At 38.7% G+C, this 14,054-nt stretch overlaps 1 protein-coding gene across 2 annotated transcripts in view; it reads right to left on the bottom strand.

The window, feature by feature from the left end:
- Positions 1-13,371, bottom strand: part of lsm14ab (LSM14A mRNA processing body assembly factor b) — a 28,961-nt gene extending 15,590 nt beyond the window's left edge. For both annotated transcript variants that reach the window (XM_034185862.1, XM_034185870.1), the window contains exons 1-2: positions 13,046-13,371; positions 5,416-5,579 (exon numbers count right to left, since the gene is read on the bottom strand). In XM_034185862.1, coding sequence (XP_034041753.1) covers positions 5,416-5,579; positions 13,046-13,169 — 288 coding nt within the window. In that variant the 5' untranslated portion in view covers positions 13,170-13,371. The remainder of the gene's footprint in view (positions 1-5,415; positions 5,580-13,045) is intronic.
- Positions 13,372-14,054: the final 683 nt, after the last annotated feature.

Genomic DNA, 14,054 nt, shown 5'->3' with positions numbered 1-14,054 from the left:
CATTTTTTGTTGCGCCTTGGCGGGGACCACAGCCCATGCGGGACGCCGCGATCGCTGGGCCGTCTGGGGAGGAGGAACGCCGGCGCTGAGCGTACGAAGGGAGGTGCACAGCTGACTAGATCAATGCTGTCTGCTGCAGGATCGACCAATCAGAGGCTAAGAACGATACTATAGCTTCTGTGACAGTGAACAGGGAGGCTTTTTTGAAGAAAACAGCAGAACGGAATTCGAAATTATTCAAGACACACTTTGAGATTTTGGTAATGGACAGCAGCGTGCACTATTTCCATTCTTCTATGTTTTGAAGGACATGTCACACTGAAATCAGAACACTGCCCAGTGTTTCAGACAGCGTTTCTTAGAGGAAAACATCTCAGCTTGCACTTGAATGCTGCCAACATTAAAAACGGAACCACAGATTAATTACAAAGTTTACATAAGTGTGATGTCATGTTATTTTTTAAGCGATAACTGTTAGTTTTGATGCAGTCACTGTAAAAGCAGCCGCTTTCCACTCTGTAAAAACTTTGTGTGTACAAAATGCGCGAGTGCAGTGCGCGCTGCTCCCTTACAGAACAGTTTCACGTCAAGACAGACACTCAAAGTAAAATAAAAACAAACCCTACCAGCTTCAGTGAGAAGAAGAAAAAAAAAAAAAGAAAAAAAAAAAAAAAAAAACCTGAACAGTCATCCACTTGTGGTCGGCTCCACCAAAGGAGTCCCCACACACACAATCGCCAGCGGGTGTGGCGGAGCTCCTCACAAAGTTCTCTCACGGTTAGATAGAAAGTCCATTATCTCCTGAAAATAACATAATCTGACATTTTCCCAATGTAAAAAAAAATAAAAGAAAAAGAAAATCCATCTGCGTGTCCAGCCTGTACAAAACAGCGTCATGGAGACAAATCCGCATTCATGCTCACAGCGGGGCTAAAATAGTGTCTAGCGACACAAACAGCAGTGACCCACACGTTAGAATCTAAAATCCGAAAGGCTCTGAAAAAATTAAGAGTTTTGGGGTGAAGTGTGTCGCCTCCTGTACTCTGAAAATGTAATTTTCATCTTGTATTATTTTTTCATTTATTCGAATGGCAAATCCATCTGTCTTATCTGAAATGCAAATGTGGCTTTACTGAAGAAAGGGAATTTGGAGCGGCATTTCAGACGATTCACAAGAAATATGATGCTAACTTCTAATGCTAACCCGGCTACATACCCTCTGTTGGGTCAAAAAGTCCAGGAATTGAAAAGTCGGCGAGCAGCACAATGATTCATGGTTCATAAATATGTAGAGTGATGAATGTGGCAAACAAGATTGCAGTGTTCTGTTCGGGTCAGGAGTTTGAGGACACATTTATTCTGTTCACTTTTGACTTTTTTTTTTCATAACCAAAAATAAAACAAAAACCACACACCTGCCACAAGCAACTGCTGAGTTTGAAACAACAAAAAAGTCCTGTAATTTCCGATGGTACCTGAACGCAGCAGTGTTCTGCATGACGTTTACATGGACTGATCAATTTACTGCTCTGATGATATATTCAGTCATCTTTACATTTATATCTATTACCCCTTTTGACAGTTTTGTGTTATAAATCTATATATCTGACTTTCAAATCTCAAATTCAAATCATGCTGAATATGCACAGCTTTTGGATTTGAAAGCAAGTTTAAAAGCATATTACATGTGCTATCAAGCAGTTTGCAACAGTGTGACCTGCAGAACTTTCCACACATGGACACAGAACTTAAGTACCAGGACAAAGACCATCGAGGCTAAGAATCCACGTTATGATGATCACGTGCAGAGCATCTTGTCAGAATTTGACAGGCCCTTCACTGACTTTGCATCCAAAGAGCCTGTTGTCAGTTTTCTATGTTTTCCATTTTGGGAAAATATAGATGTGGACTGTATATCGTTCAAAGTGGCAACACTCTTCAACCTGGATCCTCACACTGAAAAATGACACTGAGCTCAAATCCAGAGCAACACCTGACATAAATGTCCAAATCTGGAATCTAATGCAGAAAGAGAGTGCATGAGTACCTGCTTACGGCTGCACTCAGCTCCTACTGTCCGGACTATGAGACACTAGGTTCCTCCTCTCTGGGCCAGAAGTCTCACTAAGGTAGGGAACAACTTTTCCAACTTGAGGCCAGTACTAGGCCTACTTGTGCTTATTATTTTCCACCATGCACATTTACTTCAATGATGCATTATTATTGTTAGAACCTGCCAGAAAATTGTGTTATTATATTGGCGCACAATATATTGCGGCTACGCTGTAGCGTTCCATATGGCTTGGTAGATCTCGATACATCGTCAACTTTAAAAGTAGATCTCGGTTCAAAAAAGGTTGGGCACCCCTGCTGTACAGCCTCTGTAAATCCAAAACTTCACTTTCGAAAGAAAGCTCAGTTCATTATCCAAAGAAGTAGTGTTCATTTCTTCACTATCTGTCAGCCATCAGGATGTTTCTGCTTTTCCTAAAATGTGCATCACGCGCTAAGAAATGCCGACAAATGCAGAGTAACTAAGATGTTTTCCAGAAATGCACCTGCTGACTCGGGGAGGAAAGCTGGACCTTTTGTTTTTCTATTTTTTGACAGTATAGAGGGTTGTCAAAATCTGAATCACAAGGACAAGGTTCAAACTTATTAATTATGCAGGGGAAAAGTGTAAAAAAAAAAAATCTGGAATCTCCCATATTTTAAATTGTCTTTTTGTACATTATTTTTTCTTTTAAATATGTTTATTGCAAATTTGTCACATACAGTGTGTTAATGAAACACAAACATTTTAGATTAATTTAACTAATCAACAATTCAGCACAGAATCAGCCCAGAAACAGTACTAAAAGATTTTTATTTTTGTCTTAGGGCTTCAGGACACAAGGTCAGATAAGACGCTGAGTGGAAGCGTTGCGCACCGCTTCAGGTGATAGCTGCCAACAGCACCGCTATGCTAAAAATTTCTGGGGAGAACCCTGGAATACTTATGTACTAGGGCTGCCACAACTAGTCGACTAGTCATGACGTCGACTAATGAAACCGTCGACAACTAATTTAGTAGTCGACGAGTCGTTTATTTTATTTCAGTCTTTGTTTTTCTCTCAATTCATAGTTTTAGGCAGTGAGCCGTCCTGCCGTCATTTGGATGTTCAAATTTGGATAAGACGGGCGATTAAAACAGTGGTTCAACGCTGTCTAAAATGCGGTTTACCGGAGGAGCTGTTGGTGTGTGTGCGTGTGCGCGCGGAGTCAACTCGCTGCAGATGGCGAATGGAGGCACGAGACGTTACATTCTGCTGAGAACCATCAGTGCACGTGAGACAGCAAGCGTGGAGCAGAGAGAGGATTTTAACCCGAGTGAACATGTAAAGTAAAAAAAAAAAAATGTGGAACTGCCTTTACCTTTCTCTGCTCTCTCTCTACCAATGTTTTTCTGATGGCAACGACCTGTTCACACCATGTGCGCATCGTATACTGAATTTATGAGATCATGAGATGAAATCAATGGTCAAATATCCTTAAAAAATGAGAATATATAAATGAACTGAGGAAAAATTACGCATTCACGGGTTAAAAAAAACCCTGCTGTGGAGAAGCTGCAGTGATGTTCACAGGCACAGATCACAAAAAGCAGGTGAGAACTCTGAACTTTAACAGCTGTTATTTTCCAAAGGTATTGATTTGTTCAATCTTAAGCTTAATGTAGTGTTCAAGCACAAAACATGACTGATGAGGAGAGAAAAAAAATGACTTCATCACACTAAAATGAACTGGAGTCAGAATAAAAATACAAGCTGCTGATTTTTGTTATTTTTCAAAGTTATTATAAGCTGCAGCTATATGTTTTATTCATTTCAAAGTGAGTTACGTCTTATTTTATTCTGATTTATTCATACAAAAAATATGGGGAGTCAAAGCAGCCTGCATTGTTCTGTTCAGTTTATATCAAAGTTTTCCTGCACGTCTGTGTATTTTTTTCCTTCTTTATAACAGTTTGGTGTTTGCATTTTAAAACACAATAAAATGTTCACACTTTTCTTTATAGCAGTTCTGTAATTTCAGAAATGCAACAGAAACAACCACAAATCAGAAAAAGTTGGGGCTATAAGTAAAATGAAGATAAAAATAAAAATGCTGCACTATTCAGTTTCTCCACTCACAGAATTCAAAAGTTCGTCCAGAGTTGTGTCTTGGTGGTTTCCCTCACTTGTCTCCTTCCAGAATGGACATTTAGTTTTTGAGAACTGCCTACCTGACATAGATTTACTATAAAGTACCACACTGTTTGTATTTCTGAATGATTGATGTAAATGAAGTCTAAGAAACAGTCATTAATTTGGAAATGTTCATGTTTTCATCCCGACGTTTCTCGGGAAATGCTGCAGGCGTTAATTTAGGAAATTATGTATGATCCGACTAGTCGACTAATCGCAAGAATAATCGTTGACTAGTCGACTATCAAAATAGTCGTTTGTGGCAGCCCTATTATGTACATGTGATTTCTTAGTTTTTATTTTTAATAAATTTACAAAAATCTCAAAAACTTTTTTCACATTGTCATTAGGGGCATTCTGTGTAGAATTTTAAGGGGGGGAAAAAAAAATGAATTTCAACCATTTTGGAATAAGGCTGTAACATAACAAAATGAGGAAAAAGTGAAGTGCTGTGAATACTTTCCGGATGCGCTGTATATAGATACATACTATTCGGGTTGGGCAGCTGGACGATTCCGTCGCCCACTGCCAGTGACTAACGGACGTCACAATCCTTCGGACTCAGACTTAATTCTTTCACCAAAACATCAAATCTAGGCTTGCGTCTTAGATGTACCTTCTGGCAAATTAGTTGAACTTTCAGGTCTTCTTTTTAAGAAAATCCTCATTTAAACACTTCACCATGAAGCTGTATAACTGGGAATACAATATAGCCTCATAAAATCAACAACAACAACAACAATAATAATAATAATAATAATAATAATCAGGCAAACAGAGCTCTGGTGTCGGAATAGTATCGGTATCGGCAGATATCCAAATTCAGGTATTGGGCTTGGATTAGAAGTGAAAACGTGTGGATGTCATCACTACCAACCCACCAGAAACAGTTGCTGTTGCAAAGAAGTTTTGGCAAAATAGACATGCCTTTGTCGCATCAATTTTGTCACTTTGATTTTTGGGGTGTCTTTGAATTTAGGCTTTTGTAGGTTGACTATTTTCATTTCCATTGAACGATGTGGCATCCTCTGTTCTTAACACATTCCACAGTCCATATCAAGAAAGATATCCAGCATGATTTTTCCCCCATCGAGATCTGACGTGTTTTCAAAGTTTTTCTTTCTTTTTTTTTTATCTGTGTAAATAAAACATTATTTTCTGTAGAACACTGCAGAGGGTGAATTCTTACTTGAACAATGGCAGGGTCTTGAGGCAGAGAGCTTGTGGCTTTGGGTGGCTCGCACACTGTCAAGTCTTTTATATCACTCCCTCTGAAGATAATGTATTCAAACACATCCTCTCGTGGTGGAAAAGGCCTGTCAGTGGGTCGGTCTTCAGTGCCAAAAGAGCGAACTATTAGAAAAATGAGAAGAATTACTCACATTCAGCGATTTTTTGTTGTTGTTTGTTAAATCCTACAGTAACAGTTATTTTACAACAAATACAGTACTGCACAAAGTGGATAGCACAATATTCATTACTACTGAACAGAGCAGAAACACCTGACAAACAATCGACTAATTTGACACCTGATCAATGATTTAAGTGTTTTATCAAGGAATAAAGACCATACTTGACACTTACGTCACAAGGACACTTCTCTAATCTTTAAGCCACTACTTTCCCCTGGATGTTGGAAAATTGATATTGTGGCATTAATAATTAAAAATTTAATTTAATAACTAAAAGTTGGCAGCTCCATCATGACAATGCACCTGCCCATTCTACTCAGTTGATTCAGAATTTCCTGGCCAAATGCTATGCACAGCACCAGTAATTAAGTAATTGACACCAAACTCAAATATTTTTGGAGACGTTAACATTTTTAGCTAACCAATAAGCAAGGGATGTTATGCTGCAATGCACCATGGGTGTTTGGGGTTTTAAATGTTATTGTAGTTCATGTTAGTTTAACAGTATTGTTAGTGTTACTGACTTACTGTGTTTTTGTAGTTCAATTGGTTTCGTCAGCTTACTTAAGTGTTATGCTGCTGTTACCATGAGTGAGTTAAGTGTCACCATGAGTGAAATGTGTAGTGCATTTAATGTCTTCTGCCATTATCTCTGTTTGTCAAATTAAGAGCACCTGCATACAGCAGAATGCAGAAAAGACAAACCGCTGTGCATGTGTGCGTGCATGCAATTTTAATCATGCACAAACTGGGAAGAGCTGACATTTGCCCTTTGGTATGTATTTTGGGTCAAGGATGAACAGTGCCAAAACCAAAATGTTTTTTTTTTCTCCCAAAATGAGATGTCCTGCCTGATGTGCAGCAGCCCAAGACTGTATGGCTGCAGACCTGCAGACTCCAGCAGCCAGCTGAGCTCAGCTCAGATGTATGGAGTGACATCCATGGTGAAAGGAAATGCTTAGAGAGAGAGGGAAGAAAAAAAAAAAAAAATCAGATTTTTTTTTTTCTATCTATGTCCAGAGATCAAGGATCCACCATGTAGAGTTATTTCTCTCCAGAGATCAGGGATCCAGTAACCAATTTCATATTTATTGTGTTGAATAATGTAATAATAAGAATAATGTGTATAATGTTGTTGGCATAGAAAACCTGTAAAACCCACTTACAGCATACAGAAAATTCACAGGAGAATTCAATAAGGGAATTGATAATGGTATCAATATCGATAAAATGCCATAAGTTGCAATTTACGAATGATCCGACTAGTCAACTAATCTCAAAAATAATCGTTGTCTAGTCAACTATCAAAATAGTTGTTTGTGGCAGCTCTACTGCGAAATTCTCTGAAAAGCCTTTGGAGACGGCTTATGGTAGAGAAATGAACATTCGCTTCATGGGCAACAGGTCTGGTGGACATTCCTGCAGTCAGCATGCCAACGGCACATGCCTTCAAAACTTGCGGCATTGTGCTGTGTGATATAACTGAACATTTCAGAGGGGCCCCTTTTTTAACAATGCTTGACAGCATTGTAAATAATGCTGTCAATACTGCTCTCTGCTGGACAAGCTACGTAATGACAAATTCCAACATTTTTCTGCATTGTTTCATCGGTAAAATAAAACTTTACATCAACCAAATAAAAGGTTCATGAAAGGCTCATAATATTGTTTGACCATTGGCCCATATTGTTTATTTTACTGAATAAACAATGAGGAAAAACACTGTTGGAAATTGTGTTATTACATAGCTTGTCCAACAGACTGCTGGACAAGTTATGCAATTTGGTAAAATAAAAGTTTTTATATTGACAAAAACAACAGGATCGTGAAAGGCTCATATGGGCTGATATTATCGGCCAACCAATATCAGTTGGAATCTAGTTTTCTCCACATAAAACCCTTTGAAATTCCATGAAATGTCAGTCCCGTTTGTTTGTCTGTGCCCCTATTGTTATATCCATAAATGATGACTCCTTCCCAACTACCTGTTTAGTTGTAGATTGCAATAAACGCTACAGTCATGCACACCAGTGACTAGGGATGGGTATTGATAAGATTTTATCGATATCAATGCCATTATCGATTCTGCTTATCGATCCGATTCCTTATCGATTCCCTTATCAATACCTCGTGAATTTTGTACTAAAAGTAGGCTTTACAGGTTTTCTATGTATTTCCTTGAGTCTTAAAGTAAATAAACATGAAATTAGTCACTGTATCCTTGATCTCTGGACATAAATAAACAAAACTGTGTTTCGCTTTGAAGTTATTAATTCAGACTGGATTCTATCGTTCTATCTTGACTTGTCAGAGAGCCGCGCAGCGTCTGGAGCTGTGTGAACAGAACGGAGGACGATTCTCGTTTCTTTCTCGCAACAAGACAGGAGTCCCAGTTAGTAACTTTAATCCGCACAAAAGTGAATCACAACTCATATTCAGGGATGAAAATGGTGAAAAACAAAAAAAGCTGAAACCCAAAATTACCCCCCAACACCACCTGCACGAAAATGTTTCAATTCTAATAGCTCTGAAATGCAATCTGGGACTATTCCAGACAATAAACTGGAGTGAGTGCAGCATCCATTTAGGTGAGAAAAAAAAAATACAACTTTCCTTATTCAGATTCATTCCAGTAGTATTCTGCTGTTACTAGGATGCAGCAGTTTTCTAGTTTGGCAGATAGTTCTGGAGGAAATCACTGAATAAATTAACACATTGAAAATATGGTTTGACCGAAACAAACTGTCATTAAACTTAAACAAGACAGGGATGAAATGGAGGTGTGAGAGTCACTAGGTGTTCACAAGAAACATATATTTCTGTATGTATTTATTTATGTATTTATGTTCATTGTTAGTTGCTATTATATATTTTCTGTTGTGTTTCTATTCAGGTTCTTTTTGTCTCTTTCTCTAAAACTGTATATAATAATCATTAGATTATTAATATATAAGCAAAAATACATTTAAGGAATATTACAATTTGAAAACAAATGCACCCGAATGTGATGACGGCTGCAATTGCTAAATGCTAACTTTTAACATTGAAAATGCCATAGACATGCTAACGCGTTAGCATCGCTCCCGTTTTTAAGTTATAAAATACATCTATCAACTGTTTCAGAAGACCATAACAGGTCGGTTTAACATAGAAAAGGTAAATAATACTCACAGACGTATGCTCTTTAGGGTTTTAGCAAGGGAAAATTAAGCGAAAGAAAGAAATAAACGAAGCAATTGATCGAAGCATTGCTTCAATCTGCGAACCATTGCTTCAATTGGTTCAAGGTTCAAAGCAAAGCCGCGCTGCAGAAAAGTTGATTAAAGACCCACTGCAGGGTCTGTAATCAATGTAGAGAAACGATCATTTTCCTGACAAACACCCGCCAAAACAACAGCCACTTTGAAGAACCGATAACAGAATCGTTAAGCAAAAAGCTTATTGATGTCGGTGTATTGAATCATTTCTTAACGATACCCGAAAGGAACCGGTTCTCGATACCCATCCCTACCAGTGACCTGCATGGACAGCCAGGCTACTTTAGGAGAGGGATATCGCCTGAAGCAGCGCTGTGTTGAATTCTCCTATGATGTGACATCGTACTGACATTTTACCATGTTTGTATTGTTTCATACTGACAATTTGTGATGATTCTCAGTTATTTTTGCAGATCCAGCTGAGGTTGTAATGGCTTCTTGTCATGTCCTTACACACAGTGGCATATCATACTGGCATCGTGACACGTCACATTTTTGTTTTTTTACATTGACAAGTCATGTGGATTCTTGCTGATGCTTTGTCAGTTTTTGCAGAGGTCATGGCAGTGTCTACAGGCAACGCTGTACTGTCCTAACACCGGTGCAGTGTTGTCTTAGCTGGGTCATGATTACATGGTTTGCAGGACAGTTTTCATAGCAAAATGCCAAGGAAATCCTGACAATTACTGAAGAGAGAAAGGCCCTCTAACTACAGCATAGAAGACAATGCAACCTACTTTTGGATTCTCCAATGCATGCTTGATGAACAAAATCTTAATATTTTTTTCTTATCAAATATCCATTCTGTTGGTTTTCTGTCTAGACAGATCTGTCTAGACAGAATTACAACTACCGGTGATTGTGTTGCTGATAATACAATTGACGGAAAGACTGACAGAGCAGCATCTATGCCCCATACCTCCCAAGCTCTGTGTATTGATAACCAATCTGAAGATAATGTAATGTCATGTTCAAAGCACAAACTGATAGGTGGCATGGTGGAGCAGGTTTGTGTTGTACAATGCTGCTGAACAGGTAAGCTATTGTGTTATGGCAAATCTGTTTTGCCATTCCATTGCTGTTCTGTCAAGAGTTTGGGCTTCTAATGCCGACCTATAGCTTTATATAGTGGCTAAATAACTTGATTATTTTAATGGTGAGCCCTGATCATCTCTTCATTACTTGTTTTGGGTGTAATATACGCAAAAACAACCCATTCTGCCAACTAGCTGTTGTTCCAGTTCCATTCGGCCTATAGTTCCGGCGATTAGTAGCTTCCGATGCGCTTTGACTCAGTGTCCGTTGCTAGTTCCTTGTTAGTATAGTTGTACGTTTCCCCATCTGTCATGCGGAAAACCAGGGTTTGATTCTCTGATGGGGAGAACAAGATTTTTGTTTTTTCACTCCCTTCATATTAACCAACTTTTCATGTTTCAGTTATTGTTTCAGATCATCTATCTCTGGAAGATTTGAGTTATCAGAGCATCTAATGCTGAGGTTAGGATATCACGTCGATACCCACAGCCTTTAGTTATTGCTAGTTATTCTGATCTGCTGTTTATTACTTAATCACTAGTCATTTTGTATTTTTGTCTCATCTTATTGCAAATATTATATGGTTGCTATGTGATGTACCCATGTTGGGCCAGAACGGAAACAAGTGGGTTTTTACGCATTTTTGTGTTACCCTGTATAGTTAATGTTGATATTTGTATTACTTATATTTACATTGTTTATACAAATAAAAATCAATGACCAATCAATGAACATATTTCGATTAATTTGCTTTGTTTTTTGGCCAAAAATGAAACATGCAAACAAAATATGTATAATGAGTCTACAAATGCTCACCAACTTCTGAATTCAATCGCGTGAGGCGATAATCATTTTGTTTCTTTTTTCTCCCCACAAGTTTTCAAATTTGAAAAACTGTTTTTCCTGAGAAGTGACTCATAACCAGGGGCGTAGGTTTGCATATGGACCATAGGGACAAGTCACAACCAATATTTTGGGATGGCAAAATAGTCCCTACCAATATTTAGCATTTTTGTTTATATAACAAAATCATTCACTATTTTTTTGCGAACTCGATACTATAATTTTAGTCGTCACGTTTTGTGTTTTCGACGTGCCAGAATGACAGGGTTACCCATGTTGCAATTTCATTGGCTCACGTTCTTCTCACATGGACGTAAACAAAGCGCATCTCGTGGCAGGCAGTGTTTAATTTGTAAAGTGGGAGGTCCCGGAGCGCAGAGGATGGGTGGCTCCGGTGCAGTGTTGCCAGATGTACGATAATTATCGTATTTGTACGATAGTTTTGCCATCTGTACGATGTACGATCTATAATGGGAAAAAACCCAATATGTACGATAATTTCAGTTGGTTGCCCAAACACGCATCTCTCTCTGACACCCAAGAATAATTTTGCAGGCGTTGCACTCAGGCGGCATCAAAGACACACCACACACAGGGCTGCTGCTGGCTTTGGGTTGCCGGGACAGTCATTTGAAAGCCCGCCCCCTCTCATACAAAGTAATGAGTTCCCATCCAATCTCTGCAGGACAGGACAGGAAGATTCCCCAACCAACATCTTTTTTTTTTTTCGAAACTGTATTTCAACAAATGCAATAACAAACGAACAAAACACAAGAGCAAAGAGATATACAAGAAAAATAAAAAAAAGTTCAAGTTCCTTATGGAGGTGTCAACATTTTTTCTGTGTTCAACAAAATCTGCACAAGTGGCCATGGCATCGGATGACGACAGCGACCTCGAGGTTGAATTCGACTCTTTCTAGTCTGGTAATTAACACGTTTGTGTTACTTCACAGTCTGGTAGTGCATTTGCTTGTGCATTTGCGTTCTTTTTGTGCCATAGTTTCCCCATTAATATAATTACTGTTTAAAAATGTGACATAAAATTCTTTGTAAATTAAAAAAAAAACGCTAAAATAGCTACGTTGTATGCGTTTTGTTTGTGTACGATAATTTCTCCCAAAATACGATAATTTGAGGTTTTGGTACGATAGTTTCATATTTCATATCTGGCAACACTGCTCCGGTGCAGAAAAACAAGAAGGGCGGGGGGGAGGGGTTGCGAACAATGCTGTGCGCCACACTTAAAATAAACTGCACACCCACACAAACACGCACACACACCTTCACAAATGACACTAACATCCTGCCTTTTCCTCAAAAAATACTACATTTATGTTTGCTGTCTGTCTATGTACTTTTCTGTCACTTTTGCGCTCTTTTTCATACTTTTCCCTCGTTTCAAAAGTCACCGAACGCACTTTACTGTAATATATGCAACATATAGCACACTGTTGGAAAGCACGGGTTCTTGGCTTGCTGTCAGTGTTGAAATTTTTCAGAGTGAGGGCTTACATGAGAACTTACGGTAATGAGAATCAGCGGCGCACTAGTGTGAAACTTCCGTGTTTTTCCTCTGTGTTATGACATCACAGGCTTACATTTACCGTAATACACCATATATATCATTGGAAATCCCTTTTTTTTTGGCAAATTAGGTTGCCAGATACCTACAACTGCATTATTGATGAAGAGAATAGATTATACATCTTGTTTGCAAAAACTTTTTTTTTTAGTTAGCTCCACAAGTATTTTTTTTTTGTTGTCTTGTTCTCTCAGGTGTAGGCCTATAGAATAGATTCGTGATTTTGGGTGCAATTTTGTTATTTAAGCTATTTGTTTGTTTGCCTACACACTTAATATTGTAAAAGTGTTAAATTATTCAGCATTATGTCGTCATATGTTATGTATTATGCTGTACTTGTGCGTCTAATGGTATGAGTAGGTTAGGGGGTGATGGTGGTGAGCAGGGGGGCCGGGTGGGGTGTGTGGTATTGTCCCTACCAAAGCTGAGACCAAACCTACGCCCTTGCTCGTAACACATTCTTATCATTAGCTTTCTGTTGATCTAATTTGGTCACCACTACTAAAGAAACAAACTTTAAATCTGGTGATTTTGTTTGTAAACAGTTGTTTACCAACAGCCCAAACACAACATCAACAAAGGCCGCCGACACACTGTGCTAACCTAGCCGTCAGAGCTAAAACTAACATTTTGTAACACTTTGTAAGTTATACTGGGGTTAAACCGCGAGCTGGTTTGTTTAACTTACCTTTAGCGAGTGCTACTGTCGAGTTTTCGGTGTCAATTGTGTACAAAATTCCTTCATAGCGAATCTCGGCCTTAGAAATTAGGCTAATTTTGCTACCAATGTACGGCGTCCCTCCACCACTCATCTTCGCAGATAATTTATTAACTTCAGCGGGATCTGTTTTCTGTCCAAAGAGAGTCCAGATGTGTTATTTCTGAGCTGGAGCTTTCAACCTACATTACATGAACTCGAATGTTACGCATATGATCCGTGAACAAATCTAGCTACGACCACGACATGGCCGAGTTCATTTTTGTTTAGCCGCCGCTAAGGATGCTGGGAACAGGGCTTTGTTGCCAGATATTCCTCTAAGAAAAGGGAAATGTGCACCTGGAAAAAGTTTTTGACGTGGACCATCTTGTTAGAAAGTTATAAGCATTATGGAGGATAAATGATTGCATGACCTTAGGATGTTTCAAATCATATTTGTCTGGTACACAGCAAGTGGCGGAAGTAATTGGTTTTGCGTCTCTTGGATGAGGTGTACCACAAAGCTCCATAATGGGACATCTCCTGTTTCCTCTCTACATGACCACATGTCAGCAACTGCCAGAGGTAAGTTGCTGCTTTATGCAGATGATTCTGCACTAATTTTCTGAGGAAAGGATGTGTCAGGAGCTATTTCTGAGCCCTCTGCTGTACATGTGAGAGACTCTTCGATAAAAAATTGGTGCTTGCTTTACATCATTGCATCTAGACATAAACTGAAACAGGATGATGGTGTTGAAGTAAACTGCGGTGGAACTGCATTTGATTCAAGGCTACAAGTTACATATTTAGGCATAATTTTGGATCAAACATTATTTGGTGATGTATTTTCTGATAATGGTGCTTCCAAAAATGAACAAGTTTATGTTTTTCTGTGCATATGCACATACATTAAAAAACAAACAAACAAAAAAGTAAGGTACAATATATATTTGATCCAGAGTCATTTAGTTGGCACCTGCTGTTCTTGGTATAGTGGATT

Source organism: Thalassophryne amazonica, chromosome 2 (assembly GCF_902500255.1).
Source record: "Thalassophryne amazonica chromosome 2, fThaAma1.1, whole genome shotgun sequence".
Taxonomy (NCBI): Eukaryota; Metazoa; Chordata; class Actinopteri; order Batrachoidiformes; family Batrachoididae; genus Thalassophryne; species Thalassophryne amazonica.
The sequence above is the reverse complement of the archived record's forward strand: the minus strand, read 5'-3'. Positions and strand labels throughout refer to the sequence as shown.